This window comes from Anopheles merus, chromosome 2R (genome assembly GCF_017562075.2).
Source record: "Anopheles merus strain MAF chromosome 2R, AmerM5.1, whole genome shotgun sequence".
NCBI classification, from domain to species: Eukaryota; Metazoa; Arthropoda; class Insecta; order Diptera; family Culicidae; genus Anopheles; species Anopheles merus.
In genome coordinates, this window is record NC_054082.1 from 29921580 (window position 1) to 29936304 (window position 14725).

The 14725-nt window shown below is 50.4% G+C and overlaps 5 protein-coding genes across 11 annotated transcripts; 3 read left to right on the plus strand and 2 right to left on the minus strand.

The window, feature by feature from the left end:
- Positions 1-415: 415 nt before the first annotated feature.
- Positions 416-1589, minus strand: LOC121589438 (signal peptidase complex catalytic subunit SEC11A). The gene is made up of 3 exons (XM_041908373.1): positions 1378-1589; positions 1028-1284; positions 416-929 (listed from the first exon to the last, which is right to left on the minus strand). The coding sequence occupies exons 1-3, from the start codon at positions 1444-1446 to the stop codon at positions 701-703; spliced, it is 555 nt and encodes a 184-aa protein (XP_041764307.1). The 5' UTR covers positions 1447-1589; the 3' UTR covers positions 416-700.
- Positions 1481-14404, minus strand: LOC121589430. 7 transcript variants are annotated; one of them, XM_041908360.1, is made up of 5 exons: positions 14288-14404; positions 2949-3866; positions 2554-2883; positions 2087-2471; positions 1481-1637 (listed from the first exon to the last, which is right to left on the minus strand). In XM_041908360.1, exons 2-4 carry the CDS (start codon positions 3783-3785, stop codon positions 2112-2114), a joined length of 1527 nt encoding a protein of 508 aa, XP_041764294.1. In that variant the 5' UTR covers positions 3786-3866; positions 14288-14404; the 3' UTR covers positions 1481-1637; positions 2087-2111. The 7 variants fall into 7 exon arrangements, with proteins under 7 accessions (XP_041764294.1, XP_041764293.1, XP_041764296.1 ...); XM_041908359.1 differs by lacking the exon at positions 14288-14404 and adding an exon at positions 7004-7134; XM_041908362.1 differs by lacking the exon at positions 14288-14404 and adding an exon at positions 5148-5252.
- On the plus strand, positions 7301-9561 carry LOC121589434 (probable cytochrome P450 304a1). The gene is made up of 4 exons (XM_041908369.1): positions 7301-7845; positions 7924-8224; positions 8326-8606; positions 8694-9561. The coding sequence occupies exons 1-4, from the start codon at positions 7497-7499 to the stop codon at positions 9320-9322; spliced, it is 1560 nt and encodes a 519-aa protein (XP_041764303.1). The 5' UTR covers positions 7301-7496; the 3' UTR covers positions 9323-9561.
- LOC121589432 (probable cytochrome P450 304a1) lies at positions 10322-12298 on the plus strand. The gene is made up of 3 exons (XM_041908366.1): positions 10322-11014; positions 11185-11453; positions 11526-12298. The coding sequence occupies exons 1-3, from the start codon at positions 10356-10358 to the stop codon at positions 12149-12151; spliced, it is 1554 nt and encodes a 517-aa protein (XP_041764300.1). The 5' UTR covers positions 10322-10355; the 3' UTR covers positions 12152-12298.
- On the plus strand, positions 12481-14274 carry LOC121589433 (probable cytochrome P450 304a1). Its single transcript, XM_041908367.1, has 3 exons — positions 12481-13195; positions 13272-13540; positions 13606-14274. Exons 1-3 carry the CDS (start codon positions 12495-12497, stop codon positions 14256-14258), a joined length of 1623 nt encoding a protein of 540 aa, XP_041764301.1. The 5' UTR covers positions 12481-12494; the 3' UTR covers positions 14259-14274.
- Positions 14405-14725: the final 321 nt, after the last annotated feature.

Here is a 14725-nt window from a genome sequence, read left to right on the forward strand (position 1 = left end):
AAGCAAATATGAATCTAAGTTTAATTGTGTCGAAGGCGGGGAGGGAGAGCTCTTTTGTCGAAGCAAATAACGACAGCACGGAAAGAGTATAAATAGATCAATTGAAGATGAAAGGAGAAAAGCGAGTGAACGAACAAATAAAAGAACGATGTGTAAAAGGAAACAAAACGAGGCAGTTGTGTTTAATTTCGCGCATAAACCGTGATAATATTGGTGTTGGAGAAACAGCTCGAGAATCGATCTTGCACATATCAGCACTGGTTCGTGGCGCAACATGCGTGTCGAACCGTGTCGAATTGTGCAAACGACGCGCGCGTTAACTCAAACATTCAACAATTGCCCTTGCCCTCTACCGATTACAGCGCCCCCTGTCGGTGGGTACCGCAAGCATCAAATCCATCTGGAACGCGGTTTGTTAGGTGTTTTAAGTTCTTATTTATTTTCCACCGTCTCCACCTTACGTACTGCTGTTTCGTGCGATAAACCATACTGCCGCTGACTGCCGCATGCCGTGCTCCACAATGTCCCCTCGGTGGAGCGTTTGCGCAGCGGGAACAATTAGTAAACACAACACAAATGCTGCTGCTGAGAGAATCAAACGCATCCACAGACCGGCAGCAGCGACCGCCTCCGTCCGTCCGGATGTATCGAAAATGGTAGGGAAAAAAGGGAAGAATGATGCAGCCTCCGCTCGGGTGTTCTATTCCCTGTGCACAAGCACGTACAGCGCTAGCAGGCCCAGGATGCCGTACTTTAGCTTCGGGTACTCGTTCATGTAGATTGTGATCATCCCCACGTACGGTAGGAAGCCTCTTGCCCGTCCGACGATGTCTTTCTTCGTCAGCCACAGCTGCCCCGGCGCGTACAGGCCCCGGTCGTCCACGGAGTTGTTGTCACCTTTCGTGAGGAATTTCACCGTGCCGTTGCTCCTGTGCAAACGAAACAAAAAACGCACACGTACACGTACACACACCCCCGGGGTTAGTCGGTTTCGCCTTCCACGGTCCCAACGCAAGCAATTACGTACTTTTCGTGCAGCTTAATCACCCGGTGAACGATCGGAATATCGCGGCCCTCGATCTTGAACACCACAATCTCGCCGACGCGCACCGGCTCGTCCTGGTTTGTGAGGAACAGCAGATCGCCACGGTGGAAAGCCGGTTCCATGCTACCGCTCAGCACCACAACAATCGGCGACTCGCTGCCAGTGACCACCATCAGGCCCTTCCAGATCATCAGGGCGGACGAGACGATCATGCCGAAGCTGAGCATTTGGAACAGAAACTGCAACAAGCGAAACACATTCGATAATCAATCCCGACACAACAGGGACGCGCGTTGGAGCGGCAGCTTGCTAGGGCCGCACGGACAGCTCACCTGTCGCTTGTCCATCCGCTGCACGCCACCAGCGAGCCCGCTGAGGCCGAGGCTGTCCATCATGCCCATCCTTTGGCTGAGATCGTTTTTGCTGTTTTGCAACGTTGCCCTGAAGCTGAAACCGCACCAAATTCGATAGAATTTGGCTCAACGTACGGGTTTTGGTAAGTTGTGTTTGCTCTGCTGTGGGTTGTTCTGCGGCGTTTCCGAACACGACATCAAAATGTTGCTTCTTCTTGTTGTTCTTCTTCTTGCGGCGGCTGTCAAAATATACACGTAGTCAAAAGTTGACACATTTCCACCAAGAATTACTCGAATCCTATAATTTGTGCATTTTAAATTGTTTTGGATTGTATAAAATTAAGATTTTTTCTATATCGTTGAAATTAAACAGCTTTATAGCTTTAAAAATTGGAAAAGGTGAGACCAGTTCAGAACGGAACCCTTGACTATAAACCAGCGTCGTGAATCAACTGTGGTATTAACTGACACGACACGTTTGGTCCACAGTCGACCCGTCGTATTTTAAATTGACCGTTTTTCGATTAATTGCAGCAGTTCAACTCGTATTACGCTTGAGCACGCAGTTAAATTTTTTAATTACAATGAGAAATGAAAAATTAAACACAAATTTCGGATCTACATGTATTGGCATTGGTCAAATTATTCGGAATAGTAAAACGTATTAATAAAAAAAAAGCATCATTACCTTTCTTCTTTTACGTGATCTCTGTTTATCGCAACTTTTCAATCAAACTCTGCATGCAGTTGTACATGATCGAATCGCAGTCCGCATAATCGTTTGCAAGCTGCTGACCGAGCGTTGCCATTGCGGGATGCTCGGGAAAGTAGTGCGGTGCCAAGTGGGTGAGAAACACCAGCATCGTTTTGCTGATCGAAACCAGCGCTTTCGTGTTGTAGACGAAGTCGCTCGTTGCGCTCGACCGCTTGGCCGCCGCCGCACTTTGCTGCTGCTCGTACTGCTTAAACACGTTGATGAATTCCACCAAACTGGTCTGCATCCGTACATGGGTCGGTCGCAGTGCTTCCGGTTCGACCGGGAACGTGACCAGTATGAAGAGTAGATTGACACCCTGTGGCACAGACGGATAGAGAGTGGAGATGGAATTCATAATTGATCTTGCGATGCACTCAGCCAGCTCTGCGGGTACCTACATGACAGTATCGACCATTTTCCCTAGCAGCACCCTGGCACTTGACGGCTTCGTGTGGGAGCAGTTCGATGATCTGATGCAGCCAGCGGTAGTACCGGCGGTTGTGGAACCCGCCAAGACAGTCCTGCCGCAGCTGCTCGCACACGGGCTCGTACAGGTGGCACTTCCGGTCGATCGATTGCACCTCATCCAGCCCATCGATGAGGTAGTCGGGCAGGTCGAGGGCGAGCATCTTCAGCAGGTACAGCAGATAGATGCCGGACTGGCTGAGTTTCGATTGGAACGTGAGTCCATTCAGCAGAATCTCCATTATATCGTCCACCGTGTTCCACTGAAATCGAATGGTTTCGTTTTAAGATTGCCCAACCAAACATAGCAACCTCAGCTTCCCCTAACCTGCGTAAAGTCTTGCCGGTCCGCCTCCTCCAGCTCCACGTACAGATAGATGCATCGCCAGAGCGCCTCCAGAAACAGCTCCTGATTGCATTTGTTCGTCAACCGCTTCGCATTGCTGTACACAACGCGGTGTATGTTGGTGCGCCGCATGACGGGCCGATGGCGTGGCGCCAGCAGGGCACAGAACAGCCGCAGCCCCAGCAGCTGATAGGCGGGATCGAAAAACTCCACCAGCATAATGCCGACCGACAGAATGTATGCCGCCCGGTCATCGTCCAGCTGCGGCGGCAGGGCGCCCGTACTCACCGGATAGGGCCCGTACAGCAGCTCCACCAGCCGCACGAACCCTGCCACGTCGGCCGGATGATGCTTCCACTCGCTCGCCGACAGCACCCGCCGATAGTGGTCGTGCAAGTGACGCCATACCCGATCACTGCCCCTGTCAGTCAGCAGATGCTCCAGTTCGTGGCCCTGGCAGAACTGTGCGATACGCTTCCGCAGCGCTGGCGTACCGGTGCGATACTCCTCGCCGTGGGTTGCATCCTCACCGGACGCCCTAGCGTCGCCTGCTTCGCTGTACTGCTCAGCTATCACAAGCACCAGCCCCGCCTTGAACGGCACATTATCATCCTCGTTGTACTCGTCGTACCCGGTCAGTAGGGTGCCGTGCTCGGCTAGCAGATCGAACACCGCCGGTAGCGTCGCTTCCAGCACGTGCAGAAACTGCGCAAAGGTGCCCCGGTCCAGGGGACCCTCCTCGATGCTGGTCATCAGCCGTGGTACCTTGCAGCAGCGGATCAGTTCCGTCGCACGCTCCAGCATGGTTGACGCATCCATCGTTGCTGCACTTTGGAGGAGGACGGTGGGTGAAGGGGAGTTTAAAACTCCTTGTTCAAATACGCCAGATAGAGCCGGGTGCTGTGAAGGGGGAGAGAGAAAAAAAAGTCATTAGAATACAGGATGGGGCGGCTTTTACTATGCTCCAGATTGCTTATCAACACCGTAACCGACGTGGTCGCTGGTCTTTATAAAAAAGGGGGTCGTAAATTTCAAATAGAAAAGCTTTCCACAATCAAGATTTGACAAATGCTGGTACATGGCAATTTTGGGTTAGAAGCAGATGGACATTTTAACAATTCATTTGCTTTCCTACGCTCAAGACGACAATCAGATGCAAACATACTTTATGGCCGGATCGTTTTTTCCGTGGTTTAAAAAAACAACAAATGATCACAGGGTTAATAAAGAAAGGTCATAATGCGATAATCAGGACGTACAAGTCATAAAATTGTTTAAATTTTGTTTTGGTTTTGGTACGATTTTTTTTTCAAGGGGCAAATGAATGCAAAATGGTTTTGATGTTTTAATGGTGTTGTTTTTTTTAAAGGCGCAACGCAGTTTGCAAATTGAAGCAGATTTTGCGTATAAAATATCGACATATGCAAATCACGCACGGGAATAAAGTTCGAACATTGCATGCATTATGGAATAATGAGTTAGATAATTTTTATCAAAATATTGACTACCTACTAAACTCTGAATTCGTATTCGTAGCCCAACAACTCGTCTTACCCACGAGCTTGATCTCAACAAATAGTAATTATGCAAACAGGCGCAAATAAAAACGGCCACTCTTCATCTACAACTCAAGCGCCGAATCTGCGATGAGAGCAACAGTCAACCGACCCTTCAAACCCGTCTCGTTCGTTACCTTCGCCTACTATTGCGCACCCGTTCCACCATGCCCCAAACCCAACGCTGTTTGGTTTCTTTGTTTACTTTGATTTCGGCCAGCGTGTGGTGTGGGGGGTTTGCTGTTCTTGGCATCGTAAACTGCGCTCAAAAGGAAACGCTACTATGCACGAGCAACAACAACACAGCTGACCAACATCAAAAACGTACGCTGGAATCGGTCCAGGCAAGAGGTACCGACGACGCCGGCACTACGTCTTAAAGTTGCTACCATTAAACGGAGCAAGCAATAAGCCCTACGCGTAGATGCACGCACGACGACAAAGACGACCACGCGGCAGAGTTCGCGTGAGGAGTTGCCCTCTTATTTCCACGTTCCCGTGTGGAGAGGGGGAATAACAATCCACCATCGTAATGCAAAGAGAAGCGGAGAGCGTTTTAGAAGCAGTAGCCCTAGCGCAACAGGGCCGGGAATAAGATTATCGGTCGCTTCCGAAACGCATTTACCCGTCGCCATGGCAACGCCAATGCTCTTTCACCCCGAAACGCGCGCCGAACTGCAGCACATTTACACAACCGTTTGGTACTACTGCCCTGTCAACGCTAAACATCTTCGACAACTTTCTCTCTCTTCTCGCAATAGGGAGAGAAGAGAGAGAAATATAGGAACCAAAAAAACCCTTCCGTTCCCTTCTTGATTGGCACACTCTTCTTATATTTTTTTTGCGCATCGTAAACATCTTAAAGCCCAGAATGATGATGCTGGATCGACAGTGGTTCCCAAATTAATTCCATCAAGCAATGATAAACTCACGTGCACTGTTGGAATAATTTAATTGTTCCTAAATAATGAACGATTTGAGACTAGCATATAGTGAGGGGATTTATGGGGACACAACAAAACAGCATTCAATTCAAGACTATTTTCGTAAGTTTTTTGTCAATTGAACCCTCTACAAACAGCGTACAAAGTCTTTCAATTCGATCGCATTTAATTTTAATTTTCCTAAATGTTCCACAGACTAAGTGGTCAACTGTGACTCCGTTTTAAATAGTAAATTATTGGAAGCGGCGCCGAATAATACGATGCTACTACCAAATCCAGAATATGCATGCAGGGGCAACCAGCCCAGACTAAGCCACATTTTATGTTCTGACCTATATCCTGACTCCGTCATGAGTGATTCGAATCTCTAATCGACTCTTCAAAGATTAACGAATCTCCAATCTCGAAAGATAATTTAAGCTTCAAAGATTCATGAATCTAAACGGATAAAAAATGCATTAAAATTCATACATCTCCAGGAATTCATGAATCATGAAAATAGTAAATTTGCGCGATCCCACCCAAACAACGTGCCCATCAACAACGTGAGTTCAAGCCTCGCATGGACCGACTCCCCGTAGCAAAACAAACTGTCTGGCTGGACTTGCCAAGAAATTTCGAAAGCCTGTGTAGGTGGTATGACCACGTAGGTTGTTACGCCAAGAAAAAGAATAATGAGAAGCTCTAGCTCTATGAATCTTTGGAGTTGTATCAATCCCTTGAGATTCATGAATATCTAGAGATTCGTGAATCTTTCGAGATGTATGAATCTTTCAAGATTTGCAAGTCTTCTTTCTTTAAAGATTCATGAATCTTCGGAGATTGATAAATCTTTGAAAAGGAGATTCAGATTCATTGAATCATTTCATTCAGATTTATGAATCTGAACCAGTTTTGCCCAGCACTACTTCTGACTATTGGACAGCTGCTTAAACCTCGAATAGGAATGCCACGTTCACACATTGATGAGACTACACTTTAGCTAAGCTCCAGCAATAATCAGGCCGACATTTTAAACAATCTAGGAGAGAGATTTTTTAAATTTCGAGGCTTGTTTTTCTCATCTATATATATGTGAAGACGGTATACCAAAACTTGGGTTAAGGAATTGTCAAAAATGTCGCCAAGTTAGTACATTTCAAGTGGGTCTTCATTTTATACAGATAAAAAAGAAAAAAAAATGTGTATCCTCCTATATTGTTCAAACTTAAATTTTAACCTAAAAAAGAAAAGAATATATAACTTTTTAAAATATATGTCTGATAATATTGCCAAAACATTTTTTCCCTAACCCTAACCGCAAAACGACCGCTTAAAACGAACAACAAGTGCACGTGTTCGTTGAGAAGCGCTGGGCAGTGTGCTGGAGAACCGCATCTTTCTAAGCGGACGACCCCTTACAACCGACCGACCGACATTGTGCGACGGCACCTAACTCTTCCCATCTTCCCAGCTCTTCCCCCTTGCGGTTACCGATTTGCGTCTTTAGGCCAGTGGAGGTTCGGGATGTATTGCGCCTTCTAAAAATACGGCTTACCACACATCCAAACGTTTGCAGCGCGTTTGAAGTGTAGCTTGCCGTCTGCTCCGTCCTTGTCTCGCACACCAGCCCAGCGGGGTTCGGAAACGCATCCACGCCGTATCTAAACAGATCCAACATCTGGTTCACTTTTGGAGACACACCAATACACACATGCACACCAAACCGACTAACCAATATGCTATGCTAAACCAAAAAAAAAAGGGAGAAGTGGACACGAACACCGAAAAGGCACAGAGCGACGATCCACAGCACCAAAGCGAACCTGTCGTCGACGGATTTTGTGGTGGATATTTCAGTCAACCGCGAGCATTTGTTCAATTCGGAAGATTCTTTATAGGGAAGGGAGTGCGCGCGTGCCTTGAGAACGTGTATTGCGTGTGATAAGGAGAGCGCTTTGGAGCGTTCCAATTATTGTAATCAACCTTTGCAGCGCATGATATCATCATCAAAATCATCATCGTAATCGGCACCCCGTCACAACACATCGATGATGGAATTAATGCTGCTGGTCGCACTGGTCGTGCTGATCGTTTCGTGCGCGATAAGATACGCACTGCACCGTCCATCGGAACGGTTTCCGCCGGGACCGCCGAGGCTGCCCCTGCTCGGTAGCTACCCGTTTCTGCTCGCCCTCAACTACCACCATCTGCATCGGGCCGCCGCCCGCCTATCCCAGCTGTACCGGAGCAAGCTGGTCGGGCTGTACCTTGGGCCGCTGCCCGCCGTGCTCGTGAACGATCACGAAACCGTCCGGCAGGTGCTGCAGCGCAGCGAGTTCGACGGTCGGCCGGACCTGTTTCTGGCCCGTCTGCGGGATGAACGGTACGCGCGAAGAGGTAAATGTCGTGGGGTGTGTGTGTGTGCAAGCTGTGTTCGAACTGTACAACCAGCCAGCTGGTTGCTCGATTTTGCAGGCATTTTCTTCACCGACGGTGACAGCTGGCGCGAGCAGCGCAAGTTTTTCCTCAAAACCTTGCACGAGTACGGGTTCGGCAGACGGAGTGACGCCGTGGAGCAAGATCTGGTGGCCGGTCTGGCGGAACTGATTGCTCTGCTGAAGGACGGCCCCGTGCACGAGCACGAGCGGGCAGTGGTGGACGCGTCGACCGGAAGCGCCCTCTGTCCGCAGGTGTTTTTTGCCCTGTTTTCCAACGTGATGCTGCGCATGCTAACCGCAACGCGTCTGGAGCGTGAAGATCAGGCCGTGCTGTACGAGTGAGTGTAGTTTGCTGTTGTGTGGAGAGCGGCAATGATGACGTGTGTCCCATTGTGTGTTTGAAGGTCGGTTACTAATTTTGCCATTTTTCACACGCCAGCGTTGGGCACTGTTCGCTCGCTTTCCATCGGCAAGGGGACGATTATGGGCTGGCGCTCAGTTACATCCCCTGGATAAGGCACGTGCTGCCCGGCCCTAGCCGGTATCGTCTGCTGAGGGAGGTGAACCAGAAGGCGAACGGGGTGATCCGTTCGCTGGTGGAACAGTGCGAGCAAACGTACAGCGAGGATGACCAGCGGTGCTTCATCGACGCTTACATACGGGAGTTGCGCCGCACTGGCAGCAAGGCAACGAGCGGAAGTGATGCGTTTGCGTTTGAGTGTAAGTGACAAGCGCCTCTTGCCAACAGCAATCGCTTTTTTTGGCGAATAGCAATTCATCTTTCTTCTCCTCTTCCCTCTCTCGCAGACGATCAACTCATTATCGGCTGTGCCGACTTTCTCGTGCCGGCCTTCTCCGCCATACCGGCCAAACTCGGCCTTATGCTCGAGCGGCTCGTGGCCCACCCTGCCGTGGCGGAGAAAATGTACACCGAAATCGAGCAGTACGTCGGGCAGGCACGGTTCCCCGGGCTGGACGATCGTACCCATCTGCCATACTGTGAGGCGGTCGTGCGGGAAGCTCTGCGCATCGATACACTCGTCCCGTCCGGCATTCCGCACGTCGCCACGGCCGATACGGAGCTGGCCGGGTTTAAAATCCCCAAAGGCACACTCATCATTAACGGGCTCGACTACATCAACCACCAGGAGGATGTGTTTCCCGAACCGCACACCTTCCGGCCGGAGCGCTTCCTTAGCGAAGACGGGCAGCAGCAGCTAGCGCTCGAGCACGATCGTTCCGTACCGTTCGGGGCCGGGAAGCGTGTCTGCGCCGGGGAAAGCTTTGCGCGCAATGCAATCTTCCTTACGCTCACCACGCTGGTGCAGCAATTTACCTTCAGCATGGAAGGAGGCCGCACGCCCGATCCGGAGCAGCATCTGACCGGTGTGATCCGCACGGCGCCCGATTTTAGAATTAAGTTTACCGCCCGCTAGAAATGGGAATTGTGGTGTTTGATTTGTGTGCTTTTTTACTGCAATTACTTACACTAACTTTGCACTACTTCACACTCACCTGTGTTCACGCGCAGGTGGGGTTCGATTAGGTTTTTTGTGTTTTAATTGTCTGTTTGTCGTCTGGTGTGCGCTTGATTCGCGATAAACATAGTAGCTGTAACTTGGCAAATACTCGAACCAATGCAAATAAAATCTCTATATCGATATTTACACACACACACACACACACAGTGCAGTCTAGGCGTAGTGATTGAACGACGATGTGCTTACAGCACCTTGAGAAACCCTCTTGAAAGGCCATCGGTTACTAGGGCCGGTGCGTGTTGAAGGCAACGCTTTATATAATGGGTCAACGGGATTAGGTGTTATTAAGGGAGAATTTTAATTTAAAAGTTCATTCAACATAAACCACTCTGTTATTGAGACGCTTTCTTGTACCCAAAAACCACAAGTCATCCCTATACGCGAAATTCTGATTCTTTAGGCTTACGATTTCCGAAAAACACATAACCTTCCGGACCGATCCGGTTCTGCCAACTGTGCTGATAACACCGTTGTCCCAATCTGAAGTTTGCAAAAACATATTTTCGGTACAAAAAAAATAACCAAAATCCCATAAACGTGCTTTTATAACCTTCCCTGCTTGACCCCACCGCACATCCCAAGACAAATAGGTTTGTTCAATTTGAGCATCTTGTCAACGTCTCAAACACGCACACGCACACACAGCAGATTGTAAATGTATACGCCGGCCGCCGGTCACCGGTCATTCTTCATTTTATGATTAAAACGAGATAATTGCACGCGTTTGAGGGGTGTGTTTGAATGAAAAAATCCTGCAACGACTGCAACGGTCACTGCGCGTAGAGTGTAGTACACCGTCGCCGTCGAAAGCGGGACAAGGGCCCTTTCCCTCTGCTACACCGCATCCCGCATGCCATCCCGCGGGGGTCGGTTATCGCTTATAAAACCACTTCACCGATGCCCGAACCGGTTCAGTTACCGACACAAGATGTTGGCCACCACAACGCTGCTCCTGTGGGGCGTCGCGATCTCGCTGCTGCTGTACGCCCTGGTCCGGCCGCTAAATGCCCGGCCGGGCAAAAACTTCCCACCCGGGCCGCCCGGCCGGTTTCCCTTGCTGGGCGATTACGGGCTGCTGCTGCTGATCAACTATCGCCACCTGCACAAGGCGGCCCTCGTGCTGGGCGATTACTATCGCACCAAGATACTGGGCATCTCGCTCCGCGACTATCCCTCGATCGTGGTGAACGATCTGACCGTCGCGAAGGAGGTGCTCAACCGGAAGGTATTCGACGGCCGGCCGGATCTGTACTTGGCGCGCATCCGCGACCGGGACTACAACCGGCGCGGCATCTTCTTTACCGATGGGCCGAGCTGGAAGGAGCAGCGCTGGTTCATACTGCGCTACCTGCGCGATTACGGGTTCGGGCGCCGCTTTCCCCAGCACGAGGCGGAGGTGAACAGTGAGCTGCTGGTGTTGATCGATCTGCTGCGGTACGGGCCGAAGCACGGGCACGAGCGGGCAATCGTGCGGGACGACGGGTACGCCAAGTGTCCGAATGTGCTGTTCAGCTGCTTTGCCAACGCGTTCCTGCAGATCGTGTCCGGCGAGCGGCTGTCCCGGGAGGAGACCGGTGTGCTTTACGAGTGAGTGGCCAAGAGTTTGGAGTTTGGAATTTGGGACGATCCCGAAATGGTGTCTTTGTGTGCATGTACATCTAAGTGTGCTCAATTGGTGCAGTGTGGCGCAGTGCGTTTCGATCGTTTCGATCCTCTTATCACTAACTGGGTGTGTTTGTTTGTCTTCGCTTTCCCAGAACCGGCGCGAATGCGATGGTGTTCCAGCGGGAGGGCGATGACTACGGCACGATTCTCAGCTACTTTCCGAACCTGCGCTACATCTTTCCCTTCTCGCGCAAGTTCCAGCGCATCCGCCAGGCAAGCATGAATGTGAACGGCTTCATCGAGACGATCATCGACAAATATTTGCGCACGTTCGACGAAAACCATGTGCGCTGCTTTCTCGATCTGTACTTCCGGGAGATGGTGAAGTGCACCCCGCAGGAACCCAACTTTACCTTCCAGCGTAAGCATACGTCTGTGGGTGTCGTTTGCGCGCGATCTCATACCCTTCCTTTTGTTCGACCGTTCTTTGCAGACGATCAGCTACTGCTCGGGCTGGTCGATTTCTTCTTTCCCGCCATTTCCGGTGCGACGACCCAGATGGCCCTGCTGTTTGAGCGGCTCCTGCACAACCCGTCCGTCATCGAGCGGATGCAGCGGGAAATCGACGAAGTCGTCGGACACGGCCGGCTGCCCACGCTGGACGACCGTACCCAGCTGGCGTACACGGAGGCAACGCTGCGGGAAGCGATGCGCATCGACACGCTCGTACCGTCCGGGATTGCGCACCGCGTGCAGGAGGACACGACCCTGCGCGGGTACGAGCTGCCCAAGGACACGCTGGTGCTGATCGGGCTGGATGCGATCCACAACCAGCGGGAGTACTGGGGCGATCCGGAGCGTTTCCGGCCGGAACGGTTCCTGGACGAGCACGGGCGGCTATCGCTGGCGAAGGATCTTTCCGTACCGTTCGGTGCCGGCAAGCGGCTCTGCGCCGGGGAAACGTTTGCGCGGAACATTATGTTCCTGACGCTGGCGGCGCTGATGCAAAACTTCAACATACGGCAGCCACCGAATGCCCGGCTGCCGGATATGAGCAAACGGAACACTGGCGTCATTATTGCGCCGGAAGATTTTTGGTTAAAGTTTGAGCCACGATAAGTGGTTAGTTAAAGAGGGGAGATTTTATAGGCATTGTAAGAAAGTATGTTATCAAAGTATCTTGTATTCTAACTATTGTCGAAACATATAGCAAAAATAAGCAATTTAATAAATAAAAACAAAACATTAAAATGGGAAACACGTGAATGGATGAGTTTAACTTACTCAAAACCCAAGGTATGTCTTGATTTCACGTGAATGTCAGTGTTAGAAGTGCATACCTCATCGGTACGATCAAGTTCAACTTTGCGTGGCCCGTTTGCGTGTGAAACGAACATCGTAAAGCCAAGCACGCTACGAAGCAAATGGAAGAGGAAGCGCAACTCACATTTGATAAAACCCAATGCTCCCACAACCAATCCGATCCACTTTGCCATTCAAACCATCCGAAATGCCTGTCATAAGTGCGTTGCTCTGGTCGGCGGTAGTGCTGCTGCTATCGTACCGCTTCTATCTGAACCGCATCAATCGGCCACTTAACTATCCCCCGGGACCAGCGGTACGATTTACCCCACTCCAAGACTACGCTCTGCTGTTGCTGCTCAACCATCGCCATCTGCATCGGGCCGCATCTCGGCTGGCCCACTTCTACCGCACCAAAGTGCTCGGCCTCTTCCTGACAGGTCTTCCGGCCGTCGTCGTGCGGGATGGTGAGATCGCTCGGAAGCTGTTAACGCGCCGTGAGCTAGACGGCCGGCCGGATCTATTTCTGGCCCGGATGCGGCAAAAAGAGTTCCATCTGCGGGGCATCAATTTCATCGATGGACCGGGATGGAAGGATCAGCGTCGGTTTTTCTTGCGGCATTTGCGCGACAATGGTTTCGGGCGGCGATCGGAACAGTACGAGCAGGAGATGGAAAAGGAACTGTGGAAGCTGGTGGGCCAGCTAGCGAGCGATCAGCGGTACGGGTACGAGCGTGACTTTATGCGGGACGAGGGAGCAGTTAAATGTCCGGATGTGTTTTTGGTGACGCTTGCGAATATTTTTCTGCATGTAACGATCGGTGAGCGGTACGATCGAGAGAGGGCAAAATCGCTGTTGGTGTAAGTGTATAGCCTGAAGCTGGTTTAAGGTGATAAACAGTTACCAAAAATGAAGCGTTTTTGATGGTCTTTACAGAGCCGGAAGGAAGGCAATGCTCTTCGCACGAAATGCCGATGACTATGGCACGATCTACACCTACCTTCCCTGGTTGCGGTTTGTGTTTCCATTTACGATCAAGTACAGCAACATTCGCAGCGGCATGATGGGTGTGAACCAGCTGCTAGAAACTATCATCGACAAGCAGTTGCAAACGTTTGACCCGAACAACCCGCGCCACTTTGTGGATGTGTATCTGCGCGAGATGCAAAACCATGTGCCGCAGCGCAATGAGACAACATTTCAGTGTAGGTATCGAACGGGTTTCAAACAGGCAAAAAGGATTAGTTCACGTGCTTTCTATCACCTACAGATGACCAGCTGGTTTTAGGATTGGCTGATTGTTTCATCCCATCAACCGCGGGCACCGCAGTCCAACTATCAATGCTGCTCGAGCGACTCCTACTCAATCCAACCGTTGTCCGGCGGATACAGAAGGAGATTGATGAGGTTGTTGATAGCGACCGACTTCCCACGCTAAACGATCGTGTCAATCTACCGTACACGGAGGCAACGATCCGAGAAGGACTGCGAATAGATACGCTCATCCCCTCGGGTATAGTGCACAGGGCACAGCAACCGATCCAGTTTGAAGGGTATAGCGCACCGGAGAATACGCTCTTCCTGTTCGATCTGGATTGTGTCAACAATCAGCCGGAGGTGTGGGGCGATCCACGCACCTTTCGGCCGGATCGTATGCTGGACGAGAAGACGGGCATGCTGGCACTGTCAAAGGACCGTTCGCTAACATTTAGCGTGGGCAGGCGAGAGTGCCCCGGTCAGACGTACACGCGCAATGTGATGTTTTTAATTGTGGCCACACTGGTGCAGCGTTTCGAGCTACTCCCGCTACAAGCAGACCGTTTGCCGGACTTATCGAAACGGCAGACCGGTTTGTTGCACGGACCGGAAGATTTTTGGGTGCGTTTTGTCCCTCGGCGAACGAGCGTAGCAGCAGATCAATAAAAAAACAATAATGCACTTTTTTCACTTACCTTATGAGTTGAAAAGTGGAAGAAATTCGAGAAATAACACTTTTTTTACTTCGTCTTCTGGAGCACGAAATTGAACGATTTGTTTATGTTTATTGTTTGCATCGCCGCACAGCCACAGCAACTGACACATCAACTGTGGTAATAGAGCACGCGCGCGCGCTTCGCAGAAAGCCGAAGCTGCATGCAGTGTGGCCAGATTATTTTGGCGGTTTTCGGCAGGAGTAATGTTGAGAACGCGTAACAAATGAGTAACAAATGAGGATAGCGACCCTTGAAACAGCATCCCAAGCGCCACAGATTAAGCTTAAACGACTGAAAAATCATATATCTATGATTTTGCGGTAGGATAAATGAAAAATCGGTAGTTTTAGGGCGATCATCTGTGAATCGGTAGGCATATAAAAAATCGGTAGGAACACAGATAAATCGGTATTTCTG